The sequence below is a fragment of the Cydia fagiglandana genome, chromosome 15, assembly GCF_963556715.1.
Source record: "Cydia fagiglandana chromosome 15, ilCydFagi1.1, whole genome shotgun sequence".
Taxonomy (NCBI): domain Eukaryota; kingdom Metazoa; phylum Arthropoda; class Insecta; order Lepidoptera; family Tortricidae; genus Cydia; species Cydia fagiglandana.
This window is the reverse complement of record NC_085946.1, coordinates 8323815-8342884: the sequence shown is the minus strand read 5'-3', so window position 1 is coordinate 8342884 and position 19070 is coordinate 8323815. Positions and strand designations below refer to the sequence as shown.

Below are 19070 nucleotides of genomic sequence, written 5' to 3'. Positions count from 1 at the left end.
ACAATTTCGTCAGGTTAGATTTCAAGAAAATGTAAGGATAAGTTGACTTAGTGAAAATGCTAGCTTGTGTATGTCAGCCAACAGAAACGGCCTTATCATTCAGAGGAGGACCGCCCGTTACCATGGGCCCGCTAGGCTCCAGCAGGCCTCGCCACAACGTCGCGGACTCGATGAAAACTATCCAAATGCTTGCGAAACCCGCTCGCCGCTTAAGCGACGAAACCAAAGAAAGTTCTCCGTCGCTAACCTCCTCGCCCTCCTATATTAATTCCTCCGGAAGCCTTTTGAATCTGCGAAAGATCGAACGGAAAGCTAAATCAACTAAGATTCTCGTCAATCCGGTCTGCTCTGACATCGGCACTAGCGACGATAGCAATCGATCTAAAAAGGCTTCGAAATGGAACGGTAAGAAAAAGCGGCTCAAGTCGGAAAATGAAAAATGTCACCAGAAAGATGAAACTAAGAGTGATAAAAATGGTGCGATTAGTCGAGATGCTTCAGCTAAGGAAAGTAAGAAATCAATATCGTGTTTCAAAATGAAATGTTCGGAGGATAAATCGCGCTCGGACGATGACCGGCGCTCCGGAGAGAACTGTTCGAACGAGAACTCGAGTAATTTGATGAGTACTGAGAAGCCCGATCTTATTAACCACGCGAGGATAAACAGTAAAGAGATTTTGGTGGATAGTGTGTTCGTCGATGGAGCAAAAAATGACCAAACGGTTACAGGGAAGACTGATAGTGTTATAGCGGTTAAGGACCATGTGGTAAGAACATATTTCTAACGAAATTAGAGCAATTCTAATGTCTTTACCGATGGAAAATAGAATTTCTCTATAAAACGTTTAGGTATTCATGGCAATGTATGTTTTTGCCGGTATTAAAATCACACCAAAACATTGTTTTCTTCTTATTCTTAGCTTTTATTTAATACAAATAACATAGCTTTTATTTTATACCTACAAAATACAAATAGGCATGCCTGAAGGCATTTGATGAAATGAGTAATATGATTAATTTTAACATAATTAAGCGTAGTTAAGAAGCAGTAATTAGTCTTAATTTAATTGATTAATTTGTGTTACGAAAATTAGCCGTGTAAATTGTATTGTAACACAATGGAACTAATTAACTTTTCGCTAATTACAGGTCTTTAACTATGTAATTTTTTTTTGCAATTCACTCAAATATCATTTGTAATAAAATTACCTAAAATGTTATACATACATATTTTAAGGTTCTGCAGACACAAAATCCATGTCTCATTAAAACTTTCTTATTTGCAGGTAAGAGTACTTCGCTTTTGAGCATCACCGTGTGCTTATATCACCAAGGTAACATTAGGTTAAGGTCTCAATTTGTGATGTCCCACGAATAAAGGTACCTTATGGCGGTTGGCGCTTACGCTATTATTAACGCCGCTCCAATATTATGGCGGCGCTATGCCACGTAAGCGCCAGCCGCCATAAGGTACCTTTTGCCGTGGAACGTCACATTTAATTAATTTACCTGTCTGCGGTTGCTCCTGATTCTCGTGACAACTAGGGACTTCACCCTTTTGCTATCAATTTAATCCCTGTGACAACCAAAGGGGAAGGAAAAATAAATATTAATTAAGGAACCAATTTAAAAAGAAAACTCTTTTAGAAATTTAACCCTCTTTATTCTTGGATAACTTTGGCAACTTACTTTTTCCGAGAGCTTTTAATTCATGGACAGTGCTCACTTGTTCCATTATGTCATCATTTTATACTTCAAGGAATCCAAATCAGTGGTATATCAAGGGTAGGAGCTGATAAGGGCTAGGTTTTTTATCACGGCAACGCAACGAATTTCTCAAAAAATGTCACCCATCCGTTATAGAACGGTTTTTATAATAAAAAAGTTTTTATGTAAAATATTCATGGCCTAAGATGTAGTATTTTTTATTAAAACACGCGAAGCGTTAAACTGCTGCATAATTAATTTGTCAAGTCGCGTTATACAGAATAATTTGTACACAAAGCTAGTGGAAAGTGTTTATACTTCGTTATTATGCTGAGAAAATACACGAGTGAACGAAGTCATATGAGCAAACGAAGTTACTTTGCGGCGCGCCGGTCCCCGCATAAAACAAGTTCACATCGTATAACGGTCACTAAAACCATTTACACCTCCATAAAGCCATAGAGAAAAAGTACATAGAGTGCTCACTCCATACTTCAGTTTTAGTACCAAAAAGACTATACTTAAGCATTTTTGTAGTCGACATGTAGCATCGAGCAGCGGAATTAGCAGTACTGCTACTTGACATTAGATGTAGCACCGACCGAAAAGTCTAATGCTCAACAATTTTCAACTAATATTCGGATTAACTGGAACTCTATTTTCAACGACTTCTGTTTTTAATATTAGTTGTAAATTGTTGTTCAATACAATTTTCGTGAGTCGCGATACTAGAGAATTCTAGTATCGAGTAGCGATACTGATGATAATTCCGCTACTCGATGCTAGATGTCGACTGCGAAAATAATAGTCGTTTTGGTAGCAAAACTGATGTATGGAGTGAGCACTCTATTCTTACTATATTTTTCTATGGTAAAGCGTTAGGCCCCGCAGTTGCCGGCTCACATTTTGTTTATAGAAAACAAATTTATAACAAAATGCCTTTTCGAACGTTCTACATTGTCTGGCGAAGGTGAGCCGTCGCGGCAACAATACTAGCTTCTCGTATACCGGTGATTCATTGTTTACGTTTAACTTCGCTTTATGGCGCGTAAACAAAACTCGTATTTCGTGGTGCCCATTGAAACTTGCTTCAAAGTCTCCGAGACGTGCCAGAGAGGTGTAAAGAATTCTCTAAATGTTTATTTTCTTTATTTTTATATAACGCTGCGCCTATTAAAGCGAAAGGCCTCGCGCTAAAACGCGCAGTCACCTGTCTTTTGAAAAATGCCTTTGAAAAGAAAGCAGGCCGAGTGAGAAGTGGAAACGTTCAGGGTATGTTTATAGGTCGTGGCCTCGACTATTTATTCCCAGGCTTCCAGCGGGCGTTCCGTCGGGCCTACTTTTCGTTAACTCGAAACGGGAGCTGTTGGTTATAAGACTACGCTTGTCACTTTGATTTAGTTTCTGTCGTCGAATGATTCTCGAATAAAATTACCCTGGGGATTTGTCCCAACTTTATTAACTGCGTAAATGACATGAAGGATTTTGGCCGTAGTGAATTTGTGTTTGCATTTAATTTTACATGGACCGAGTGATATTAACTTGGGCGGCGGGATAACCGCCCGCACTTGAAACCCGCTCCGGAGTGCTCTAGGCGGCTCCTTCATAAATAATTATGCATTTTATCTCGTCCTAGAAGATAACCAAATTAATTACTGTTTTAGCTGTGAAAAGTTTTTAACTTATTTACGCCTGGTGTCAACTACTTAGGAAATGCAAATTTTTACGCTGGCAATTTACTTTTACTGCAGTGAGTGCACTTAAGACCACAACAAGTTTGTATAAACATCATCTATTCGAAACCAGATTAAACATCTTTCGCTTGATGGAAAAAAACTACGAAAATGGGTCTAAAACGCACCACTAATAATAATAATTTTTTGGCAAAAATTTCAGTTTTGGTATAAGCTTTTATCGCTGACTGTACTTTTCTTACGACAGACAACTCATCGAGGCAATTCTAAAAACCCCTAACACAATTAGGTTGCGTTGTTTCATCACAGAGTTTCTATAGCCACCTCCTGTCTCCATCATCAGATCCGCTCGATGGTACCATAATATTGCATTGTCATCTGATTTATACATGCATGCAAAATTTCAGCTGAATCGGAAACCGGGAAGTGGATCAAATTTAACTTGCAAGATTTGATTACAGACAATGGTCAGGAAACTATATAAAAGCTTGTAAAAAGAAGTAGCATTTTTTGAAATATGTAAATTGCTTCAAAAGATGCAGTAGTTTTTTTATCAAATTCATCGATTACTTTTTTGTGTGTTCAGGGATATCCGCGTTCCCAGGGACGCACTGCCGTCTTGCTCACTCTCAGTGAGATTGAGAGAAGACCCTGAACTCAGCCGGCGCCTTAAATATGTACAAGTCTATATAAGAATTGATTACAATTTAATAGTCTTTCAAAGTGATACGTGTTAAGAAGTCACAAATCAGCAAGAGAAGTGTCAAAAGTTGTTTGTATCCCATTAAAAGTTTCGATTAGTTTGGCAAAAATTACGTTTCTTTTTCCTTTCTTTTAGAAGTTGAGTATACCTAACTACTTGGCCTGAAGGCGAGGCCAGGTTTCGTTTATGGAAGTTCTCATTTGCCGTTATTTCTTTTACGGAGCTTTTTGCGGTGCTGTTCTGATTTTTAGACAAAATGACTTTGGGCTCACTTGGAAGCAAACAGCAGTGAAATGGAAAACATATTTATTCTAGGCAGTGTTTTGTGAAGTTTCTTATTTTATGTATGAAGAATGTATGTATATGTATATGTACACGAGAAAAACAGTTACAGAGTGAATTAAATACAACAAAGGCGAACCCATGTATGGGATATCTTCCAGCTAACCTTTGAGGAAATGAGTAGGACAGAAGTAACGATGAATGGTTAATTGGTTAATAGTTAAAAATGCTGAGAGTTAATTTAATACTAGCTTTCGTATCAAACGTATCATATTTAACTCACGTTATACATTTTATCAATAATAGTTTTTATTACATATTGGTGTGGAAGAGAAAGACATGCTGCGCCGACCCCAAGTGAATGGGACAAGGGCAAGAGAATGATGAGTTTTTATTACATATCTCACTAAAAGTTAAATACAACAGCAGAAAATTAAATATCAACTAGAAAGGAAGTCAATTTCAACTATGTTATTTTGTAAACTGAAAAAGACATCATACACTAAAAATAAAAATAAATACTTCATAAAATAATTTGATTTGTTCCTAGTTAGGTTATTTTGTTTGATGCTCCTGGATTCACTTCCAAATTTACTGCTTAATAATGCCTCTAGGTCATGATCTATTTGTTTTGCCGAAAAACCACAGAACATTCCTTCTTGACGTATAGTAACGAGCCGTCTCCCCCGACAGACCTCCCTAGGGCCCTCGCAGTTTCGCCAATTTACTTCACACGGTCTATTCAGTCTTCACCTTTCTTTTGGCAACTACTTATACAATACAACAGTGTGTACGCCACAAATATTTTTTTTTAGTCTTTTGCATGAAACTTTTCACACTGTAGGTCCCTAAACTCCCCAATTTAGAATGCTTTAGTTTGAATTGGTAGTTGCATTTGTATTTTGTAAAATTGTTGATGTATTGTTATTATTTTTGCTTGTACGTATGTAAATTCAATGTTGACGTGTAAAAGTGCCCTTGTGGCCTATTTGCTGAATAAATGTGGAAGTCTTGAAGTTTTTGAATGCTCTTTGAGTTTTTTTTAAACCTACAATGGATGCGATCGAATTGATGAGAGTAATTCTATTGATAAACTTTTACACAGATCAACCCAGTCCAAACTAAGCAAAGCTACCAAACTATGGGTGCTAGGCGACGATATACATATTTATATAGATAAGTATTTACATACTTATATACATAGAAAACACCCATGACTCAGGAACAAACATTTTGTGTTCATCACACAAATATGCCCTTACCGGGATTCGAACCCAGGACCATCGGCTTCACAGGCAGAGTCACTATCCACTATGCCAGACCGGTCGTTTATTTATATTTGTCGTGGTGTTGATCCTTTCAAACCACCACTTAGGCTATAAGCCTAAAAGGGCGACGAACTTGAAAACTTTTCCTTAAGTAGAGGTAAGAAGACCTCTTCATTCCATTACCCTAATTCAAGGTCTGACTTCTGATTCCGTTTTATTATCCGTCATTCGTCTTTTTCACTCATGCCTGGTCGTAGCAAGTGTAAAGGAGATAACGTTCTCATCTCAGTCTCCAGGTGGTATTCCGGCTACTGTAATCATCTTATTATTTCGTTAGGCAATCTGAGAGTTGCAATTAATCGGGAGTGTTGTTTAGCAAGGGTCGGTGACTAGTTAGTTACATCAGTGAATGTCGTTACGTCTTGAAAGCTAGTGTTGGGAAATACTGTAGTTTTTGTCATAAAGATTGTATTGTAATAGTTACACAAATAAGTTCAAAGCTTGATTTCATTTAAATTTGCTAGAGGGAAGAATTGAATCTTTCTAGTTAGTCAATACTCCATTTTTTGCAATACTTTAATAAGGTTTTCGAGTACGATTCATAGTTTAGATTGAATGATACGAGTACACAAAGTTTTTAATGGAGACCTTTATTCTTATATTATTTTAAAAGTTAAAAGTGCCTCTAGAATAGTAGACGGAATCTTTTTATAAGACTAAGTCATTTTATGTCGCATTTAAAATACTCCAGTAAACACTGAAATCACGTCGTCAGACTCGGAAGTATTCAAGCGCGGTATTAAAAAAATGAAACGAGTTTGTTTTTAAATTACTACAAACACTCGTGACAACCTTTTGTTCCATCGTGTGATTACTGATTCATTTCTATCACGTACGAGGAATGAAATGAACAATTTCATTCCAACTCATATTCTTGTTAGACACTGCTTTAAAAAATGGCCGTCGTATGCCTCTACATAGCGAAGCTCGCAGAATGTCATCTCATTAAGGAATATGTACCCCGGTGCTCGGTGTATGTTACAGATGCTTTTATTCATCATAGGTCCGTGGGGATACCTTCATTCCTTACCAAGCAAGTTTATAACAGCCACATTTGCTGGCATTCAGATGTGTTTGAGAGGTACAATGAAATTATCCTATAGCCAGGCTATAAATATAGTAGGCAAGAATACATTTTTTTTTATTTGTCCTCCTAATTCGAATCGCCCATACTAAGCGATTAATACGACTCCCACACAGAGGAGATTCAGCCTTAACGAGCAAACAACACGTGTAAGCCCTTTATTTCGAGCTGGCTGGCACGAGGCAAAGATTACCGGTTCCGATGTCCAGAATCACGCTATGATAGGACACCGGCCATATGAACTGATCGGTTTACAAAACATAATATGAGTGTTTCAAAACATAATAGAATTTTATATAGGTAAGTAAAGCCCAGTCTTTATTTTATATTCTTGCAATTTTAGTTGCTGAAGTTGAAAAAGGGAAGTTCTAAATTTAAAATCTCTTGAGAATATGCGGAGTTCAATCTCTTTTAGGGAAATACACTTACGTGTGACAAATAGTTGGTAAATTTGGTACGTGTAGTCTTGTATAATTATACAGGGTGGCTAAAAAATAAGCTCATTCCAGTTGCCAGGGAGGCTTTGGGATTGCACTGAGCAACTTTTACTATGGGACCAACCCCGAAATCGCGGAAATAAAATTTGGCTGTTTCATACATTTTGGCTGGTCCATTTTCAATGCACTTATTTTTTAGCCACCGTGTATATTTTCAATGAAGTCTAAGGTAATTTATTTAACAAGAAGCACTGAAGTGAATGACATTTATACCTATTTGGTTTTATAGTTCCCGAGTGTAGTGAGACGAGTTCAAAAGAGTAGAAAAGTCGATAAACCTTTACACAATGATTTAACCATTATAGAGTCCATTGTTGCTCCAGAGTTTTTTCCTTGCAGTACATTTTTCTTTTAATTTAATTTAAATAGCTACACTCAGCAACTCGAGTTCCCGTTTAAAATTTATCCAGGACTGAGTAATTCACTTCTAATTGTGAATGAATGAATGAACTTCTAATTGTAGCGAGATAGTTTTAAAGCCTTTTGAATTGTTAAACACTTCTTGAGAACGCCACTTATAATCAGGGGTCGGAAATTCGGTGCTTTTATACCTAAACTTCGGCCTCAGTACCTACACCTAGTACCGCGTTGTTGTGGAGTAATATGGAGCGGACTCAATTTAATTTTGCTAATAAATTTACCGGAATTTCCCGGAATACCTGCAATTAGGATACATATCACATACGAATGAAAGTATTTAAATAACATATTTCAGCTGTTTCTTATCACAAAATATGTGGTATGCGGTAATTTTTTTGTTACACCCTGTTTGTAGTTAAAACAACATAACAAAATCGCTGAAAATAGTCATAAACTAAATATTTTGACAGTTAAAACTATTTCGTGATGTTTTATACGATCCCGGAATCCCGGAACTTAAATAATTAAAACAATATTTTTCAGAAGCCGACTCCATACTTGCTGAGCTTTTTCCGGGAATTTGCTTAAGCTTAGGTATAAAAGCATCCGAATTTCCGATCCCTTCTTATAATATATCTAAGACACCTAAAATTTAAACTCAGATAAATAATTGTAGACGATTTTTCACAAACGAAATAGTATTGACATTCTTTTTCGTCCCGGCAGGCTTATTCAAATGTCATTTCTTGTTATCAAGCGGTTATGAATAAGATCTGTCAGATGTCAAGAGTGGTATAACTGGTTGAAAAAAAAACAGTATATCAAATACTTACACAACGAGCCCGTACCTATGTATAGTATGCGATAACGTAAGTACCTAATAGGTACATTAAATCTGAAGGGCCCATACTTTTTAAAGTAAAAGGTAATCATAGTTTTTAGATTATCTGGTAGGTACACTATTTAGATATTATAAATCTTTCGAATGAATGTTCGTAAAACAAGAGGCAATTTTGTGGAAAACCAATAGACCCGACCAGTATTGCACAATGCCAGATTGCCTTCCGAAAGCAATTCGAATGCCAATAAATTTCACGCGTGGAAAATAACTTATGTTTGCGGGGTTTATTTAATATCACCTTGTGGAGTTTATTTAATATCAACCTGTGGTAAAGAGCTGTCGTGAATGTAATGTGGTAGATTTACTTGTGTCACGGAGTAAGAAAATAAATAGGTAAATATGATGTATGAATTAATGAGTCAATTGATACACCATTCTTTCTCAAATTACTTTAAGTACTTAATTGAAAAACAAGTTGCGTTATTTATTTTCTCGGAAACTACTGAACCAATTAAGTTGAAATTTGGTACACATATGTAAATTAGTGACCCAAAGATGGACGGTTTTTTTTTTTAATTTTAAAATATAGGTATAGGTTCGAAGCTATTTAAGAAAATAGCCAAAAAATGACCCCTTTATCGCTAAACTACTGGGTCTAAACTTTTGAAAAAAATACACAATATAGTTCTTTACCTGTAGATAACAGGAAAACCTATTAGAAATATGCAGTCAAGCGTGAGTCGGACTTATGTAAGGAACCCTAGAAACGCGAGTCCGACTCGCACTTGTCCGGGTTTTTTTTTAAATTCCAATCCTCATCGCATTGAAGGGTAAATGTACCTGTGTGTCTGCTTACTGACACTGATATACACACCGTTTGAAATTACCAGAATACTTTACCCTTCTAGATCCATAAATTTTAATTAAACATCTCGTTATCCGTAATATTTACACGGCGCTATCATCCAAAGTCAGCCCATCTATGCTCACCCCAGTATCAAAACGTAATATAATGAAACGGCGCTTATTGAATTTGAGGCATTTTAGTTCAGGATTTTCACCACGAGTTGGTTTACGATATTTTAGCGCCAAAAGCGATCTAAAATTTATTAGATACATAGTCGTTTCAGCAAAGGTGAATTGAAATTGATGTATTTAGATAAAAATTGCTAGATAATCTACCTAATGTATCAAATTATTTTTGGTTATAGAGCACGTACAGTCGCCATCAGATATATTGGAGCGGCCAAGGTGTTCACAATATCTGAGCACGCGCTCTAACACCCTGACAATAGAGGCGTGTTCAGATATTTGTGAGCACCTTGGCCGCTCCGATATATCTGATGGCGACTGTACTTGAGGAAACATTCATCAATGTCAAGTCGAGTTATCACAATATATAGATTTTTATTTAAATTAGCAGGCATACGGTTAATAACCTAGCAGGTACGATACTGCGCCGTTAGCTGGCACTGGCACGTTTAATTTTAATGTCATAGCTATAGAGGTGCCAACACGTTTTCAATTATTGGAATTAAGGTGCCAACATTGGGTCGTTTACCTTTTACAACAGTGATCGTAGAAGTAAATTGGTGCTGCTTTGTATCTACACCTTAATGACATCGTTACCGAAACACCGTTATTCGTATTTTTCCATTTAAGGTTAATAAGCCGAGCTGATTCTGTTTGCAAAAGGCGTTGTTGGCCTCGCCCCTATTAGCTATTCATACAGTGAAACATAATGTAGGCCCCTAAGGATCTATGAATTAATATGAATACACAAACACGGTAAAATTAACTTTTTTCTGTGTTATTATATCTCAAAATCGAACGTGAAATCGGGGCGCCTACTGCTATCAGTTATTTCCATGTATGTGTTAGATTAACCCCTATCTATACAGTTCAACTGTGCTTTTCATCTTTATAAGTATCCAAATGCTTAGCCACCAAGCAAAAGTTACCGGCTGTGTAAACTAAATGGGTAAATGCTCGTTTAAAGTGCCGGTAGTCGCTTAACTCCGTGTCAAGAGTGAAATGAGCTCGGGCATGTTTGCAGCTTCGTATTTGGAGCGTTGTCGCTATCTCTCTGGCACCTATCATTTGTAGCCAGCTTTGCTCAAGCCCTCTACGTCGAAATGTCACGGCTTTGTTCGTTAACACTCAGCAGGCTACGGTCACTCGTTATTACGAAAGCCTTATGAAATTGAAACCTCAGCGCCGACGTCGTGATTTATTACTTGTTACGCAAAAAATGAATATTGTGACTGTTCCTTTTATTCTCATTTTGTAACAATTAAACTTGGTACTTGGCACGAAAAAGGGCTCGTAGGTGGGTCCACTATTGTTGTTTCATAATGACCATTCAGTTTAACAATGCTATCTTTGGGACCACTCTTTTCAAATGACCGTAACACAGGAGCGGAAAAGTATCATCTGGTAATAGATTCTTGGATATTTAAATTTACACATTTTGAATTAAAATACCTAATGGAGAAAGGATGGTAGCTCATAATGAGAGTAAATTGCGTATTTTCGCAAGTAATATCTTGAATTTTCACGTCCCGCGACGCGACGCTGGTAAAATACGTTAAGACAGCCACATTTGCGAAAACCCTATTTACAATTTTACCTAAAGAAATAAGGGAGCGATAAATTCGTTTGCAGTCGCGGACCGTATTAGGATCGTAATTGCAACCAACAAGGGCTTAGGGCTTTATTCTGTATGCCACGAAGGCCGCAAGACAAGCGGGGCGCTTCTGCTGCAATTTATTTTCTTGACAATATAAGCAGCCCTATTTTTCCGGTTGGAAATGGCGGTCACACAGTGGTCGGCCGCGATCGCTAAGTGCAGAAAAGTGTTAGGAAGCCACGGTAGTCTAGCTTATAGTTCTTTCAGTTCCGAGGCTGCTTTAGTGCCACCGAGCATTGGTTCTTTTGTAACCCCTTTTTTAATCCCCTAAGTGAACCACTTTTGAAGTTGAAAGTTTCTACGTAACTCCATTAATCTAATGTGCTTTTCGTGTCGGACTTTTCCAAAGGTGAGATCGAGAACACGTTTGGTAAAGTTTGCATTAGATTAAAACTCAGATTTTCAGGTGTGGTATGCACACCTAAAACGAAATTGATAAACACGGAACATTCATGGTTACTTGTATCAATGTCTTGGTGTCTGTCCGTCTGTTGAAGCTGTATTTTGAGGTGTAGTATTAAAATTACAAAGTATTAGGAATAATACAGATTAACCCCTAACCCCAACATGAAGTTTTAATAACAAAATATTTAAATAAAGCCCGGCTTCACCGCCAACCCTCCGCGTAACCTGCACGAGACAAAGGCGATGTAATAACGCCCTCCGAAAGAATAGGTGCAGAACAAAACCGGGTGAAGTGGCAAGCTAGAGCTATTGTTGGAGATATTGCGGGCCAGCGACACACGTCTCGGGCGCCTTTGACAGCGGTGGCTTCTCAACCACCGCTGTCACCTATGTTAAGAGTTTAATTAGTGATGAAAGAATGCCTGCTGCCGTATTCGAACTTCAAGATATCCACAAGAGACGACACGTACTAGATCCATTCTAGATACGATATAGTTTAGATATCAACTAGTTCTCTTTTGCAGCGCAATTCGGGCAACCAATGTCACTTTTACGTTAGAAGAGTAAGTCATATCCTGTGGAAATCGTTCAAGTGTATCTTCAGAATCGCGCAAATGTCAAATTTGACAGGTTAGATCTTAAAAATATCGTTATCGTATCTTGGCGATGTCTAAAAGATGTCTATTTCAAAATCCGAATCGGGCCCCTAGTATGCACATAATGCGCAACAAAGGCCAGGTAGGGTAGATATAAAAATGTAAAGTTCGTAGTAATACGCGTGTCGCGCAACGGTACACGTTATCGCAAGTTGTGCAAAATATCATCTTCCACCACTTACGAACAGCTTACTAAAAACGGACGGACAGACGGACAAAGCGAAACATGGCTACCGAACCCTAAAAAGAGGAGCGACTGAAGGGCTCTTTCACTTTTTCTTTTGTGTGTTAAATCCAGTTCTGTTTTAAAAAGTGGAGGGTAGTCTACGTCCATTGTAGTACGTCGGTAGTAGGGTCAGTTAGGGCATAAGAAAATCGGCTTTAGGCCTAAGCGGTTGAAAGTTGAATATTTTTTTACTACACAGAACCTTGTCTACCAATATTTACATAGGTATGTAACAAAAACATATTTAAATCAAAACCTGCAATTTAATTTATTGGTAACATGTATTTAAGCACCTTAAGTTTCAGCTCCGCTATCAAAAGGAATGCGCCCTCGCATGTCCACTTAACGTTGCAGAGGACATTTCCAGCAACAAGAAAATATAAAATTTATTTCATAAAGCTGTCTCATGAAAATTGACCCACTTTAATTCAATTTGCAACTTGCCTCCTTTTTTAATACTAGTTTAAAATGTTGTTTTTCGAACATATACAGTACACAACTTCTGTTAAAAGTATGATGATATCACATTTTATTTGCTCTGACATCAAACGTTTACTCCAACAACAGCATCTACTCATTTGGAATACTTTGTAAAATATATGCTTCATAATTTTCCGGCTGCATCAAAGAGGAATAACGGCTCGATTCGGGAAATGAATTAGACACTCACTAGATATGAAATAGTAAACATATGTGTCATTCCACTACAAAAGGTATAGCCGCGGTATATACTTATAGCGGCTGGCGCCGCGATTCGGGAAATGAATTAGAGAGTCACTAGATATGAAATCGTGAAGATATATGACGTTCCACGGAAAAAGGTACCTTATGGTGGCCGCCGGCGCTTACGTCGCATAGCGCCGCAATAATATTGGAGCGGCGTTAATAATAGCGTAAGCGCGAACCGCCATAAGGTACCATTACCCGTGGGACGACACATATCTTTACAATATCGTATCTAGTCAATCTCTAATTCATTTCCAGAATCGCGCCGTAAGTCTTTCCGTCGGTACTTATAAATTTTATTAGGTGAGTGCGCCAGTAAACAATGTTGCTTTTATACATATTTAGCACAACAATTAGTTATATAATTATCGAGTGAGTCTTGCGTGCAGGTTGTTGCGATTACCGGCCCGATTCGAACTTGTGGCCATGAGTAAACCCATGCATAATAATAAAAAAAAAAAATTTTAAAATACGTTACTTAATAGATCTAGGAACGATATGGATTAGGTATGTCAGTGTCAAATGTGACGTTTCTTCAAACAAAAACGTCACTTTTGACAGCGACACATCTCATCGATATAGTTTCTAGATCTATTAATTGACGTATTTTCGAACGAAGTGACGAAGTTCGAATCGGGCAGTACGTTTTTATTTACCGTTTGTCTTGTAACTCTCGTGCTACGCTATGTTCGTAGCACTTCGTAGCATCTAAATAAATACATGTTTGTTTCTTTTGTTTTGTTTCTGTAATAACATTTAGTATTTATAAAAACTACTGCCTACACCAATTTTATTATTGGAATTACCTAGTTGCTAAGTGGACTCCAGGGTCCCATGAGCCGTGACAATAAGCGGGAACATGCTAGGAAGAAAAGGAATTTAGTTTTTGTACAAACTTTTCATTTTACGTTTAGAAGCACTAATTTACGTTTAAAACAACATTTAAATGCTATTCGCTGGAAACGTCAATCGTCCATTTCGTCGGGTGACAAGCAAAAGTCACCTAACACCATTGAAATTATTGGACAATCATCAACTGTGTTACAAATGTAATAAAGTGCATTGTTACTTAAATTTTTTGATAGTACTTAGTGACTTTTGCTTGTCACCCGACGGTTTGTAATACAGATACCTAGATATGCATCAAACACATAACATCGTCTTTCGCGCTAGTAGGTAGGTAAGTACATGGTGATTAGTTAATATTACATACAGTATATCATTGAAACATCCTTATTCATCAAAATATGTTGCAGAGTGTAATATTTGTGCATTTCTATTATCAATTCTAATATTGAGGTTCATCCTTTAAAATATGTTGTAACTAATTTACAATACATAATTATGTTTATTACGTAACTAACTAATAATATGCGTAAAGCCAACTTGAACGGATTCAATTATGGCGTTAACATCTGGAAAGTAATTTCCATAGATCATAGTATGTTATAAATATTAACTGGTCCTGCGTAAGTGCTGTTTACGACTACTGTTCTATTATGAACGACGCTATTAAAGCGTGACTTAGTGCCATGGGATGTTCGCTCACTTATTTAGTTTACTATAAATGGTAAATTCAGGTGGGGAGAAATGCAAATGGTAACTGGTCAATTCGCAATAATTTGAAAGAGAGCTCGAACTGTTTTAAAACCAGTTGAACCCACATAGGTACTAACTTCTGCAATTTGTATAAAAACTCCAATATCCTTTGTATAGTATTTTCATTTAACTTGTACTTTAAAGCGCGATTATGTCGTGTTTCAGTAACGTTTAACCGTTACATTCCTGACAAAATGTATGGGATTTGACATTGACCGTCAGTTTTGTAACGATTGCTAACCGGCCGTTAAAGGTGTTAAATTAAGTGAAAATGCCCATAGTTAGCGTAATTGTAACTTGTATAGCTCGTTTTTTTTAGCATTAGAAAGAACTTGCAAGAAGGTAAGCGATCTTGACATGTCTTTTAATCGAAAAACGCTTCTAAAAAATCAAAAAACTATTATGAAAGCAAAAGAATATAAATGATCATATTAGATTCATAATTGTTACATATTTGCCGTAACTTATTTTTAAAATGTGTTTTTCAATTAAAAGACACATCAAGATTGTTTACCTTATTTCTAATGCTAAAAAAACGAACTATAAGTACTGCTCCAGATCTCCAACTTTATATAACCCAAGTAATATTTCAATTCGTCTTAACCTCCTGATCTATCCTGATTAAATGAAGTAATTGAAAATAACAAGTATCAATAAAGAAGCCTATCAATAAATAAAAACTTTACATCCGCGCCCGTTTCTTCGAAGTTTGAAAAGTTTAAATACAAACATTTAGTTTGTGAGTACGCGAGTATGCCTCAAAAGCCCTAAAACCCTCAGCACTTTTCAAGGCAATAAAACCATTACTGTGATATGTTAAGATACTGACATGAAAATACAAAGACATCAGCAACATCCAACACCTTGGTAAATAACTTAAAATACTTCCATTCTTATTATATGTTAACCTTTCATGCCACGGGGCCCTAGATTGTCAATATCCTATAATCGCCGTATCTATACAGTATGTCAAGTAGGAAATTAGTATTGACAATATTAGGGAGCAGAAAAGCCCTGCCGTCTCGCCCCATTACTTTGACTGTAATTCGCACGCCCACTCGTAGTCAAACTTGTTAAGCCCGTCACAGACGGAGCGATAATATATCGGCAGATACCTACCGTACGCGACTCTTTTTACAGAAGAGCCAAAACGAAAAGCATTAGTGAAAATAGAAAGAAATAATTTCATCAGTTTAATCGAATAAAAACTGCCGTGAGTCATACTAACATTACTAGTAAGCTTATTTTACAGATATACTAACGTATTTTTAGTATTTTCGCGACATGTTTCGGAGATCCTAGGTGTCTATTTTTGATTTTGATTTTTTTTTCAAGCATATCAGTGGTTACAAGTAAAATTTAAATTTCGTAGATCATTATAAGTTTACGCGTATCTATGTATATTTATTACTTTTTAAAGAAATATAACGAGATGCCTTGTTTCCCAAAATTAAACTCGAACATAATTTCAGTAACAGGAAGCCATCACTATCTGTCATACGACACGTGATATATTTGCGGGTACAATACGCGTAAATAATGAACGTGATCAGAATTATGAGGAGTTGCTCCAGTTTTTCTGTAGATCTCTGAAGAACAAAATCTGAAACCAAATTCAATTTTTGACATGATAGCGTCTTGTCGATTCGCAATGCCTTACTTTTTTCACTGAGTGAGTGAGATATTGAGGCGTATTCCGATTGTAATAAAAGTTTATGAATTTGATCTAGATTCGTTGTGGATATGTATCAACTGTCAGTATCAAAAGTAACATTTCTTCAACTAGAAACGTCAGCACACCTTCTGGATACTTAATTATTTAGTAAATCACCCGTAATTTATAATCGTATAAAAATTTCAATCCATGTGCAAAACTCCCGCACATCACTACAAATTATACCTTCATTATGATTTAAAAAACAGGCCGTAGAACCATTTTGTGAATAGTCCTCGTCACGTAACTTTACCAACTCATGTCCAAAAGAGCGTATGTCCAGACACAACTGAGGCCTTATTCCTTTGTAATAAGGAAGAATATTTACTCTTATATTTGACTAACACTAGTCTTACAACATTTTTTCACCCGAGTACTTCAGGTCAAGGCAGCTTATGGGGCCGATTACGGACAGGGTTATGGCATGCGATAAACTAGCCTTTCGTATTATATTTTCATATCACAGAACAACTTTATATTGTGAGCACTTTCGCTGGCATTCCTAATGTGGTTATCGATTTTTACGAGGGAGTGTTACGACTACTGTATTCGTGGCGTGATATATTTACTGTGGTTCGTAAAAGCGTAACGGACTAACTAATGGAGACTCGATGGAATATTGTTTAAATTAGAGATGCACCGGATATCCGGTTACTATCCGGTATCCGGCCATTATTTTACTATCCGGCCGGATACCGGATAGTGACCTTCTATCCTGCCGGATACCGGATAGTAACATTGCTTGATTTCGGAGTAAACAAATTGGATTTAAGAAACAGACACCGTCATAATCGTACTTGTTTATTATTTTAAAACAATTTAATCATTCCACTGACTTGCACGCGCATTTATTTCGAACCTAGAAATGAGTCCGCGCGAACGTTTACTAGGAAACAGGTCAAACCTGCAGAATGCGCACCTGAAAAACCGAAATGTAGGTATAGTTCAGCCGGCCGAATATCCGGTGGCCGGATACCGGATATTCGGCCAGTGTCCAGGCCGGATATCCGGTATCCGGTATCCGGCCAAACAACTATCCGTTGCATCTCTAGTTTAAATTAAATGGATTCTAGGAATATACGTCTCTATGCACTATATATCTATGTTTTAACCTCGTTGGGTCTACCAAGCCAATTTTTGCGGTTTTGAATTTGGAACATTCTTTTATTTCTATAAGAGTTCATAACTCGAATTTAATTTGTACTTATACAAGTACGCGGGGCCCTGCGAGGCTAGGAAAACATCAATATGCTGAGGCAAACCCTATTCCAACAAATAAAGATAAAAAAATATACTTGTTGCACATATGTTTTATAATGTATAAACTTGGTAAATACTAAGCAATGATTTTGAAAGAGAGACTTTTGAAAAAAATGTGCACTAATATTATAATAATTGATTATGAATACTATGTCGTCTAATTGATGTTTTTATCCCTTCATCGCGAGTCGAGTACGTAAGTACCTAAACCCAAAATATTGTAGAAACACTAATAATCAACCACGTAATCCAGCCATTCAACCTTGTTCATTAGAATACCGGACACATCCATTATATTCCCAGTCAACGTCACAATACCCGGCTTCCCAGCTGATCGCTGTGACGTCACTACCCAGCTGGCTTCCTGTTTGTGACGTCAGAGCTCGCTGCGTTCCATTCGAGCACGTATCCAATCTACGATCAGATTTGAAAGATGTCTGTTTTAATATTAAGTTTTGTATGCTGTGCATAATGAACAGTTGTTATTGGATTTATTGTTTATTCTGAATTTTATAGATAAATTGTTTAATGATAACAAATAGTATAGGTACTTATCGAAAACTATTGTATCGTATTTCCAGCAGCACCTACGTTTACAATTAAGTGTGTTGTAAGTACATATTTCAAGTAATTACTTTAGTTATAGCCCTGTTTCAAAAAGTAACACAAAAACTTTAATGATAACATTGTACGTTCAGATTTGCTTATTTAGAAGTTTACAATACTATTTGCATATTTTATTTCTGCAAAGACTTGAACTTTAAACTACTTTAACACCATATTACTACTTTAAATTCTTATTGTTATATATTTTTTAGTTAATATCTCAGTCTAGTGTCCTAGTGTCTATTACAACCAATTTAAAAAAAAAGAGTTAACCTACATCAACATAAACATTAAAAAACATGGAATAAGTAATCACACACCAAACATATTACGCGGTGTTGTGCCGTAATTACAGAATGTTTACTACACAAGCGTTTTTGTCTACATACTTTGAGAGACGGGAAAATTAATTGATAAAGTTGGCCCCCGCCTTAACGCGACACGCCGTGATAAATATTCATTAGTATGTAAATGTGTCTACTCGAATTATAAACATACCACACTTTTTTTCGGCAAGGAATTTCCCAGTGCTTCATTCCTCTCCGGAAAAAAGTAATTCGTTTAATCTTTTTACAAAGAGAATTGGACGGTATTTTCCAATATTGCCTTGATTGCTAATGGTTATAAAAGTACCTTTTGAAGAATAAAACGACCTGAGACAGTGATGAGAGGGAGTTCATTGTCATAATATTA

At 36.7% G+C, this 19070-nt stretch overlaps 1 protein-coding gene across 11 annotated transcripts in view; it reads left to right on the top strand.

Moving 5' to 3' along the window:
- The window catches only part of LOC134671299 (apoptosis-stimulating of p53 protein 2-like), a 408163-nt gene that overhangs the window by 308106 nt on the left and 80987 nt on the right, over positions 1–19070 (top strand). For 4 of the 11 annotated variants that reach the window (XM_063529119.1, XM_063529112.1, XM_063529117.1 and 1 more), the window contains exon 2: positions 14–767. The exons of 5 other annotated variants lie outside the window; for them this stretch is intronic. In XM_063529119.1, coding sequence (XP_063385189.1) covers positions 57–767 — 711 coding nt within the window. In that variant the 5' untranslated portion in view covers positions 14–56. The remainder of the gene's footprint in view (positions 1–13; positions 768–19070) is intronic. 2 more of the 11 variants (XM_063529115.1, XM_063529114.1) reach the window with 1 other exon arrangement.